This window comes from Sinohyriopsis cumingii, chromosome 10, assembly GCF_028554795.1.
Source record: "Sinohyriopsis cumingii isolate HCF-2022 chromosome 10, ASM2855479v2, whole genome shotgun sequence".
Classification (NCBI taxonomy): domain Eukaryota; kingdom Metazoa; phylum Mollusca; class Bivalvia; order Unionida; family Unionidae; genus Sinohyriopsis; species Sinohyriopsis cumingii.
In genome coordinates, this window is record NC_142970.1 from 68,327,719 (window position 1) to 68,340,053 (window position 12,335).

The 12,335-nt window shown below is 35.8% G+C and overlaps 1 protein-coding gene across 1 annotated transcript; it reads left to right on the forward strand.

Moving 5' to 3' along the window:
• Positions 1-362: 362 nt before the first annotated feature.
• On the forward strand, positions 363-9,814 carry LOC149790339 (neuronal acetylcholine receptor subunit alpha-6-like). The gene is made up of 6 exons (XM_089973452.1): positions 363-554; positions 4,516-4,560; positions 5,299-5,411; positions 6,272-6,510; positions 7,899-8,192; positions 8,999-9,814. Exons 1-6 carry the CDS (start codon positions 363-365, stop codon positions 9,442-9,444), a joined length of 1,329 nt encoding a protein of 442 aa, XP_089829578.1. The 3' UTR covers positions 9,445-9,814.
• Positions 9,815-12,335: the final 2,521 nt, after the last annotated feature.

Consider the following 12,335-nt stretch of genomic DNA (forward strand, 5'->3'; position numbering starts at 1 on the left):
ACGTATACGTGGAAAGCTTAAGCATTTAAAAGTTTAAATTTCCCTGAAGATAAATCGCTTTCTTTGAGCCTTTCACAAATGTCTAACACTAGTATTGTTGCTATGGTGGATTCGTCGTTCCTCAGCTCTGTCCCTTCCACACATGTATCAGCAGGAGGTACCGTAACTTTTGTGCGATTAAAACCTTGAAAGTAATTAATGAGACAATTACCCCACATGATTATATAAAAGCAACATAAATGGGTTGTATGGATTGTTTACAATTAAATTGTAATGTCCTTGAATGAGTGCAAACACGAACAGCAGTGGTTGTAATTTGCTTTTTTGGATAGCATCCATTTTGTTTTTCAGGTGCAGTTGCGATGATGATGATGATGATGATGATATTATTATTATTATTATTATTATACCTCCACACAGGACCTAGTCCATACAGCACCACCCTTGAGACCGAACTACGCAATTACCTGTTCACCGACTATGATTCGCTACAGCGACCCAATCAGACTGTTTCTACCCAGATCACCTTGAATCTCCTCACAGTAAATAACCTGGTGGGTAGACATTTTTAGTAGTTACATATGCCTGCTGTAGCTAATAAGTTGTGTTGAAATTACCGTCAGTGTTTACAAATATTATCAGTTATACATGCATAGTCAAAAATAATTTTGTTTATATATATATATATATATATATATATATATATATATATATATATATAGTTCCACTCATACATACATACGCACGCACGCACGCACGCACGCACACACACACACACATACATACATACATACATACATACATACATACATACATACATACACATGCACATCTAGCTTCGAAACTCATGCTGTAAATGTCTCTTCTACTTATTACGATGTGAATGTTTCATATTGGTAATCGTCTATATTAAATAAACTCTGCGAAATAATTGAATAATATATTTATTACTAGGTGATGAAATCTAATGTAAATACTACATTTTCGGACTGACCGTAGCATTTGCGTGGCAAAACGATTCGTTTCTAGATCAATAACATTACACCAATGTGCTACAATTAATTTTGAAATAGCATATATATATATATATATATATATATATATATATATATATATATATATATATATATATATATATATATATATATAAGACATTGATAAAGATCAGATTGTATCACCTGATGAAGCGAATGCTTAGAAATTCCAACTGACACGCATAGATTTCGATTCTTCAGTCGCTTTAAAACAAACGCATACTACACTTGCTGTGCATTGATGATATATCTAGAGATTCACCCTTTATATTACTAATGCCATATACAAGAGGCGTATGACAAGTTTTCAAGGATTAGCCAGTCAGTTTCATTTTTGACAAAGGCACTTTATGTAATGCTTGAGAGATGGTTGTACCATATTGCATGATTAAGGTAGTTGCATGGCATTTTGACCAAAACTACACAAAATAACCTCGATTCTACCATGCAACACTTGCTGGTTGTCAACTACATCTTACTGGAATAAATATAGGTGTTGTTGAATTGTGTTTTGGAACAATCAGGAATGTTTAAAATCTGCGGTGACGATATTGTTTTATCTTTTTATATTTATTTTAGACAAAATTCAATCTTGTTTAGACTTTTCTCTTTCATATTTTATTCGTTTATGTACCTTTATCACGCATGAAGATATTTACTGCATTAATTATGATTAAGTAATAAGCATTTTCAAGAGGATAACATGGTTCCGTAAAATTAATTGCAACATGAAATATGACATTGAATACACGGTTCGGGAAAGGAATCATCCACACCCAAGCGCTTTTAGATGTGTGTGTGTGTGTGTGTGTGTGTGTGTGTGTGTGTGATTTGGATTTTTAACGTAGCTTTAACAATTTTGTCAATCGTATCGCTACGATGTCTGCAGTGTGGCAGCTTTAGTGATGTCTAGCACTGGGGCATCATGCCGCAGACATGTGACATGATGTCCCACCCAGTCACATTATCCTGACACCGGGCCGACCAGTCATAACACTAACCTCTTAATGCTGAGCGCCAAGTGAGGCAACTGTACGTACCATTTTTGTAAGTCTTTGGTATGATTCGGCCGGGGATCGAACCCACGACCTCTCGCATCCGAGACGGACGCTCTAAAAACAAGGCCACCGGAGGGGTCCGCGTTTAGATGGCAGCAACCTTAAAGTGTTTTCAGAACTTTGATTTTCTTAACAGATGGCTAGGAATCGAAGTCATACGAGTGTCGCTGCTGTTATGTAGTTCATTACGCTGTCCGTTATACAGAACTGGTGATGTATGTTTACCATAGGAAACGGTAATATGATGAGAACTGGCTTCTTGCACGTGAATTGGCGCGTGTACAAAGTGCTTCCGAATAAAATTATGACCACAAGTATGGGTCCCATTAAATTCACTCTAACTGGTCTTGCTACTCAGTTTTGATCCCTCATTTTTTGTGCGTTTCTAAACCTGGTCTGATTTACCAGATTTTCAAAGCGATGATGTATGATCCATTTGATTATTTAGTTTCGTCACCTAAATTGTATTTCAGTGCCGATTTCATATGGTTATGATTCACTACTGGCTCAATACGTTCGGAATAAACACGAATCCTTTGTAATTGGGTTGAGATTGCACATCTGGCATGTAGTCTCCAAGACTACAACCATATGATTAAACTTGACACTTGCAGTTTCCGTACACCCAATGTCGTCTTTAGCGTCGTAATTATATAATGAGTGGTCAGTACGACTTGTCTTTTTTCTATAAGACACGCAGTGAACGTTGATACACCATCAGTGCGCCTGTACATGATGTGCAACCAATAGGGAAATTCAAATCATGATAAGCTTTTCTGGTAATTTGATCGACATACATTGTTTCTTGCTTCCTTGCACATGGAACTTAATTTCTTTTTAACTACAATACAACATTCTTCCGGGGGATAATCAAGGTAGATATCACAAGAGGTCCCTTCAGTTTGTACTCGTTACTTAAAACCTTTTCTGCTTGTTAGCAATCCCTGAAAGCCACCAGGATTGGTCTGCGCTATGGCTTTTCACTTCGCATATGACCCATATTAAACCGATTATTTCTGCACGAACTCAATACATGTCAGGTGGATCTAGCCCGATTTAGTTATAATGAAAATGTCTAACCAGACCAAACAAAATTAATGTCTCCCCTGCATAAGAATGTTCCTCCGAAAATCAAATTGTTTTGTCCATTTCATGCTTCCAGATCAATCCATTTGTTTGGAAGTATTTTGAGAAGAGAAGAATCTCAACCTATTGTCGATTGCTGGATCGTTATACGCTCACATGTGTCCTCAGCTATGTAGTCGACGTCTCCATCCATCATCCACACCGTTTGTGAAGAATAGAGGTCATATGTCCACTTTGCGCATCCCCTATTTTAGCTTTTCGTTACTTATTTCTATCTACAACACTGAATATGTCATCATCAGTCTTTCCTGGATGCCGTATATAGTTCTGTTTCGCTAGACCAACGAACCTGTTCCAACATCTCATAAACAATTCAGTGTTTGAAGCAATTTTGAACCTTTACGAACCTTAAAACTATGCATTTTACCAACAACAAAAACTACAACAGAACAACAAATCAGAACAAGAAAAAGACAAAGAAACCTTGTCAGATGGACAGGATGTCTATGATAAGAGTAGGGAACATGGGAGACTGCTGGCGCTCAAGTACGTTGGGATTATGTAGGCGTACTAATTGTCGTTATTAGTTCTACTGAATCACTCGCGTTTCACAATCTCATATAACAGAGAATTAAAAAGTAAACATTACTAGCTTAACATAATGGTATCACACTCACGCACTGGTACATGGATACGAAAACTATAACATCTAAATATAAAGATACTAGCGCAGTCGGACTAGGGAATACCTAGAAATTGTACTACCACAAACTAATATTGTTTAAGCATTGCCATTTCGTATAGGACAAAAATAAACACTAAGGATCAGAATTCAAAATCGTTTGCTCAGCATACTATTTTCACATTGCTACACAGGCATATATTTGGACTATAAAAGTTACAATTTTCAATTCTAGCGCGCTCAATCTCGTAAATTTTTAATACACATATACACTACCTGCCATCAAATTAAATGTCATAAATATCGGGCATGTCACAATTTCATTGCAATTTATACATGTTTATACTATCAGTGCGTGCGTGTTTGTGTTTGCGTGTATGTGTGTGTGTGTGTGTGTGTGTTTGAGTACGTCTGTGTGTGTTTGTGTGCGAGTGTGTGTGGACACAGAATACTATATAGAATTTAATTTGAAAACTTTAGATCGTATTGATTTTCAAAGTTGAAAATAAATGCACGCTATTATAAGTATCTTCCCAATGCTAGCACATTTCGTATCTTTACAGGACACTAAAGTGTGTTACCAATTTTAACACAGTTGTATCTTCACCGGTTATTAAAGTGTGTTCCCAATTTTAATACACTCGTATCTTTACAGGATATTAAAGAACAGAAGCTTTCTATATCGGGATATTTTTACATGGTAAATAGTAAGATAGGCCTGTCTGTCTATATGTACGTATGTCTGTATTATGTATGTCTGTCTGTCTGCCTGCCTGCCTGCCTGCATGCATGCATGCATGTATGTATGTATGTATGTATGTATGTATGTATGTATGTATGTATGTATGTATGTATGTATGTATGCAGTCGTATTGTACAGTATTTCATTATAAAAGTGAACATATGGCACCAAACGAAAGGTCAAATGAACGGGTAGATGAATCACTGGATTGGATGAACGGCTGGATTGTTGGACAGATCAAAAGGAAACGCATTGTTTGAGTCATGTAGATATTATATATTGTTGAAATAGCACACAAATTTGTACTCAGCATTATTAATAATTCCCAATATATAACTAATATTATAATATTAAACATGTCAGAGTAGGAAACATGCCAGATTAGAAAACATATCAGAATAGAAAACGTCGAAAAGAAATGAATATTAAAAAGACAATTACAAAGAAGCATGGAGTTGCAGCCGAAATATCACTACTACATATACTACCAGCACCAGCATTGTCATTATTATTATTATTATTATTATTATTATTATTAATGTGTGTGTGTGTGCGTGTGTGTCTTGGTTGTTCACGTTGTTATTCATACTTTTCATTTTCATTTTAGACCAAGACATTAAAACTTTTATTTTTAAAATGCTTCCATCAAACACATTCATGTTTGCAGATAAAGCTTTACATTTGTACAATATATAGGTATGGGAAGACTCTCGCCTTAGTTGGAGCGGAAATACAACATATGGCAACATCCGGTTTCTTTTTAGTAATGAGGACTACATGTGGAGACCTGCTATCATTGTGGAAAACTCGTAAGCTTCGCTTTTGTATGCTAAAATTATTATGTGGCCCAGTCTATGAAAGAATGATCATGAAAGACGAGCTCAAAATACGACCATTTGAACATTGCATAAATTTATGTCATACTTACAGTCTCATGACATAAACGGATTATAAACTGTCGTTTCGTCTGTTTTACAGTTTTGAGAAAATGAATATTAATAACAATTAAAGTATGTTGTTTCTTAGAAACTTAAAAAATTTGAACATGGAATTTAAGATAAAGCTTTCAAGAAAGCGAGCATTGTATTCGAAGTTAACCAACACAAAATTGATAATGGTGTGTGATAGTGAAATACCACCAGAGGATCCGAATTTGTAGGTGTAACGATGTTTAAGCGAGTTCCTGCAATCAAATTCTTACCCTGCGGGTGGGATCTCTAGAGCGTGGCATCTCTCTATCCTTCACTCTCCGAATATTTTGGTAATTATTCCTCCTTACTGAGAAATAGCGTGTTTAAGTCATAATGCTATATTAGCTGTAATAAACGGCAATTGAAAATGACAATTTTTGGGTCATGAGAAAATCAAACTAGTTTCAAATCGTCATGTACAGTTATCATTAACTCGTACAAAATATAGAAATGCCAGCAAATTTATATCTGTTTCTGATTTCAAGATTTTAATGTTCAATGACAGTTCATTTCCGTGGTAAGGAAATTGTGTGACCTTTATTTCAAATGATTTTGTAAATTTGAAGGAGACAAAAATATTGCAAATCTAAATAGCGTATTAGTTTTTTGACATTTTTATATTTAAGGTGGAAAGGTTTCATTGCATGCAAAGAGAAGAGTATTTCCAAATCTGCTTACGTTTTTGTTTGTTTTTATAGTGTCAGCGATATGTCGGTAATAAGCGATGCTAATACATTAATGCGAATCATCAGTGACGGCCATGTTGCATGGACCCCTGGTGGAATTTACGAGACCCATTGCGACTGTGACATCAGATACTACCCACTCGACACGCAGACATGCAGTGTTGTGCTGAGCACGTGGGCTTATACTTCCAATGAGATTTCCCTAATACTTGGGGACTCAGCTGTTGATACAAAATATTTCTCCGAGAATGGTAACACAGATATTTGAAGCTTATACTTACGTTTGGTAACTTAATATAAAAAAGGTACATGCAGAGCACAAATCATTATGCTACAGGTGATAATTCCAGAAGAATTGTGTTTCTTCCGTCGTTCTTGTGGTATTCTGGTCACCTGGTTTGCCGCTCCATAGTTGAAACTTTAAACAAAGAAGACGCCATCAGGGAATACTGGAAACGTGCCCTGGTGGTAATGCAACAATTTTCTAAACGTCTAATGAGACACTGTCAGTTAAAGTTTGAAAAAATATTGTAATTTGAGGTATGGCATTTAGTGGCAAAAAAAGCCTTTTCCATTATGTCTGAGGTTTCGATGTTGTTGTTGTTTTGTTTTGTTTTGGGTTTTTTTGGTGGTTTATTTTGGGGTGGGGATGGGGGTCGTGCATGCTCTGTAAAGAACTAATAATAAGTAAATCACAAGAATCCGAAAATTGAAAACGAGACAAGATTTTATTTCTTCATATTCTATCTCATTGTTTGAAAGTGGTAAAACAATGTTATAATATAAACAAAATTATAGGGGTTAATAAAGGTCATGACTGTTCACTTGACACAGAAGTAATTTACCTCCTTCCGAGATGTCCCAACTTCACGTGAAATATTACAAGGAAGCTCCGATTGTGCGATAATACATTTATTTATACGTCAACATTCTTCATCTGCACCACATTTTCCTTCATGTCATTAATAGCTTAAAAGCTAGACTTAGTTTCCACTCTTGTGAACCCTTAACATATTCCAAATCGTTTGCAAATTAGTGAGGTTCTTTCAAAATCAATCGAACTTGGAAGAAAACAAAATATAAAAAGCACATGCGCACGAATCTCAGTCTCTTTTGATGACTAACTGTAACATTCGGCTCAACACAAATGAATTTGTTGCTTTCGCTTTCAATAGTACGACTACATAGCCAGGAATGAAAAATGTTTTACTTGTAATATGGTAATTAGATTGATTTCCACACGTCATAAGGATCTTATAAAACAAGATTAAAAAATGAAGCAATTTTAGCATTATTTCTTTATTTAGTACAGTGATTCCCAAACTTTTTCGGGCCACCTCCCCTTGGATATCCTTAGCGCCCCTGCCTTTTTTCATAAAAAGCATTATTCAGCATTTACAAAGCGCCCCCCCCCACGTAATCCCACCGCCCACAGGGCACGTACCGCCAGCTTTGGGAAACAGTGATTTCGTATCATAATTTTCTCGCAGAACATCAATTTCTGCAACGTTAAACGTTCAGTGGCTACCACTTCAAAATTTATGCTCCAGTGTTATCATCAACGTATGTTCCGCTTACAGTAGACATTATCCTCTTTTCCATAATGAATACAATTTTGATAAATTTTATTCTCATTCAGGAGAATGGCAGTTACTGTCTGTGTCTGGTGAAGAAACATCCACCACAAGAGAATCCCAGAGCTTTTCTCGACTAAAATTTATCCTGACCTTGAGACGGCGACCTCTTTTCCACATCCTCAACACCATTTTGCCGGTGACTGTCATGGCCGGACTGATTGTGTTTGTTTTCAAACTTCCTCCGGAGTCTGGGGAACGAATTGGCATGTCGCTTACAGTTCTGCTGGCCTATGCCGTATACTTGACACTGATCTCTGCAAACATTCCACAGACTTCAATATCGGCTTCTGTTCTTTGTTAGTATATCATATCATCTGATATTTTATAGTACTCATATATCCCCGACTTTTAAGTTGTACATCGTATCTTCCTTGGGTTTTTCGAGGAAACAAATACATGGTCCCTCACTATAACGATTATCAGAGGAGTCATAAAAATATGCCATGTAATACGTGAGGCTGCTTTATACCGGGGAACATACCACAGAAAAGTAGAATTCAGCGAGTATCTAAAATCATACCGTTGCTATATGAAAAATCGTATTATAACGAGGTGCTTCGTGGATAAGGGTTCGGGGAAAGAACAAATGTAATAACCGATTACCTTTTCTTACCTCTTCCTGCACTTCTTGTCGCAAACATGCATATGTATGTATGTATGTATGTATGTATGTATGTATGTATGTATGTATGTATGTATGTATGTGTATATGTGTGCGTGCGGGAAAACCCCGGGATAAACCACCGACCCACGAGAAGCTACTGACGAGCTTTCTCACATACCCACTATATATATATATATATATATATATATATATATATATATATATATATATATATATATATATATATATATATATATATATATATATATATATGTATGTATGTATGTATATATATATATATGTATATGTATATATATGTATATGTATATGTATATATATATATATATATATATATATATATATATATATATATGTATGTATGTGTGTGTGTGTGTGTGTGTGTGTATTGTTCAGACTCGAAAACAAATTACCAAATAACGTTGCGTATTTAAAATCAATAATAATAATAATAATAATAATAATGCTATATACTTTCAGCAACATATCTGACTATCATATTTTGCCTAAGCGCAGCCACAGTGATCTTAACGATTGTCGTGCTGGATTTTTATTTCAACATCGAGGGCGACGAGGTTCCCGTTTGGCTCAACCGCTTTACACATCACGTGATGGTGAGATTCTCGTGTTGGAAGGGAATCACGTGCTGCAGCGACAAAACTAGGGTAAGTCCGAAGGATGATGAAAAATTAATATCTTCCAGAAACCATGATAAGAAAGTGCCGGCCAGAAATAATGAGCACGTGGGCTCTGGGAAGGAGAGAAAAGCGTCGATTGATACCACCAGTGTTAATGTGAGCGTAATTCCGGAATATTCCTGGAAGGAGGTGGCACTCATAATGGACAAATGTTTTCTATATTTATTTACAATTTTAGTAATCGTATCTACGCTAGTGACCCTTATTCTTCTAGGAGTCAATTACTGATTGTGTAGGATACCCGGATGTACAATTAATTTAAAATATCTATATAACAATATCTAGCAAATGATTATCAGGACCATCATGGTACGTCAAAACCCACAGACACATATAGGTTTATGCAAGCTTACGTGTACGTATATTATACAATCTTACATGTACGTATATTATACAAGCTTACATGTACGTATATGCAGATTTTTTAAGGCTGTTGGCTCTGATCAAGCCTTGATAGTCGTACTAGTTTCTTGTAGTCCCTCACATTCATACTGTTGTGGGAATCGGATGCGCTACATTTTGCCGTCAAGTTCAAACGTGTGCCAAAGAATGTCGGAACCGTTTAAACCTGAAGTGTCAGAACAATTATCTGAGTTTTTCTTTTAATATAATTGCATACTTGTAACCAGGCCATCCTTTGTAATAAGAATTAGGTTGGCTAAAATAGCATTATGTAACGCCAAAAGATATGAGTTAATACTTCATAAAACTAAAATGGAAGTAATTATGTATTCATGCGCGCTTAGTCTGTACTTTGACAATATTTGTATTCAAAAAATGATTTCAGTATAGTTCTATTATTTATCACCTAAAATTCATTCTAATTTTCAATAGTATGTGTATTTATAATAATTTAACCTCATCTTTTACAGGATTAGTAAAGTCTTGAAGTTCATCTCATACTACGCATAAAGTGCAGTTAGTATTAAACTCGAACCACGTATACAAAGTATCCTCTACGCTACGACCGTTCGTAAAGCTTGTAATAAACTCGCACGCTTCCTTACGTCATTAATCTTATCAAAATGCGAAAATAAGTTTTTAAACAATTGCAGAATGGCCTTTTTGCTTTGCATGGAAAAATCTTGTTAATACAACCAATTTTTTTTATCATTTATTGATGTTACATTTATTTTTCGCATGCTCTTATCTACTTACAAGCTTTTATTTTTTCGTTTTTTTTTCTTCGTATGAAACAATACCGCCCTCCCAGTCCAATTTTGTTTTAAAAACGATCCTAAAAGTAAGAAAACAAAACTATTAGAAAAAATGTGCGTTTTCATTCCGTTGTAATATCAATTATGCAAGAATGACAAAATTCATATAGTGCCGGGGCATCTTTGTTGTTCGTACCTTGTAAGGTAAAATTAATTATATTAGAAGAGTCAGATAAAAACCACACCACCGTATCAGGAGGGTTTGCATGTTAGGTGTTTCCTTAGATTGCACCTTTGGACGTACAGATAAACGCAGATCTGATTGCACGGAATATTTATATCAACCAACCAACATGGACTTGCCAAGATACACAGGGGTCAAATCAAGATATAGAGCAGGCCTTCACTAAGGAATTCACTATGCGGCAATACTAAGTTGCACATCATGCATGCAATTCCTAGACTGTTTAAGCTTTAACTCGTAATGCTTTTTACTGGGTGATTTTTGTCTGTTTACGTTTTGTTCGCAGCCGAAATTCCCTGTTGATAAAAACTTCGACTGACAATTATTATTAAGCAGTGTGCTAAAAGACGTATGCACTCTCAGCGAAGCGATTGGTGCAGTTCTATCCTTCAGTATGTGGGGCCCCGAGTGGCCGAGTGGTCTAAAGCGCTCACCGTTCCGGATCACTGCCATCTCACCTCTGTCTGCGTGGGTTCGAGTCCAAGGCTCGGCTAACGTGGGTACGTGGGAAAGCATGCCAGTAGCTTCTCGTGGGTCGGTGGTTCTTTCCTGGGTTTTCCGGGGTTCTTCCTCCACCAGTTATACTGGCCGCCATGTATAGCCTATCTTGTGCTGAAAAATGGCGTTAAACCCGAGAACAACAACAACAACAAAAATCCTTCAGTATGTCCTATTGATTTATCATGGCTGAAAAAAGTGACAGTATACGTTAACTGCAGAAACGATATTTCAATATGAAACCACATTACAAAATAGGATAGGGATTTGCTATTTAAAATAAAAATTATTGTAACAATTTGGAATCAATCAATCATGGCTAACAAAGCAGTTCCTATCAAAGGTTGTTTGAGCATTTTCGGGGCCTGTTTAATACTCCGAGCATTCACACATTTGATACACTACATTCGTTGAATACTATACAATATGTGATGATCTTGATACACATTTTATATAAAACGATACAAGAAAAACAATAAATGATATAAAATCAGGAAAAGCACCGGGATGCGATAGCATTAGTTCTGAAGTTTCAAAAGCCTGCGAAAACTGCGTTGTATCATTACTTACATATTTATAGAATCCACTGTGTAAGGCCTCATAGTTTTCATGAAGACTGTCGCATAGTTCCGATTACTGGGAAACGTAACCAGAATGACAAAATAATTACAGAGGAATGGGTGTGTTACCAATGATAAGTAAAATTTTACTAAATGTAGGAATAAAAAAATTAACAATGGGCAAAATAAAATTAGATACTAGTCGATGAATACTCGGAAAATCAAAGGAGGTTGCAGTATTATAGATATATGCTTTAACACACTTGTTTTGAAATATTTCAGGAAGAAAATGGGTTGATTGAATTGTGAATTTACAGACATTGAGGAGATTTGATAGAATCGATAGGAGAGACTTATAGTGCATGTATAAAAGGATTGTGTGTATTCTTAACACTGTCGATTAAGTGATGCTTTTCAGATTTCAGACGGTGTTAAACAGGGATGCATGTTGTCACCACTAAATTTATTACTTTAAGGGCAATGTGGTATTGATACAGAAAATATGTTGAAATTATGTCTTCTACTTCATACAAGTGATCCTGTATTACTGGCATATCGCCAATTAGAATGCAATGCTTATTACATAGACTTGTACAAAATCTTGATAAAACGGAGGTAATCGTGTACAGCAAGGAATTTAAAAGGGTTATGAAAAATTGC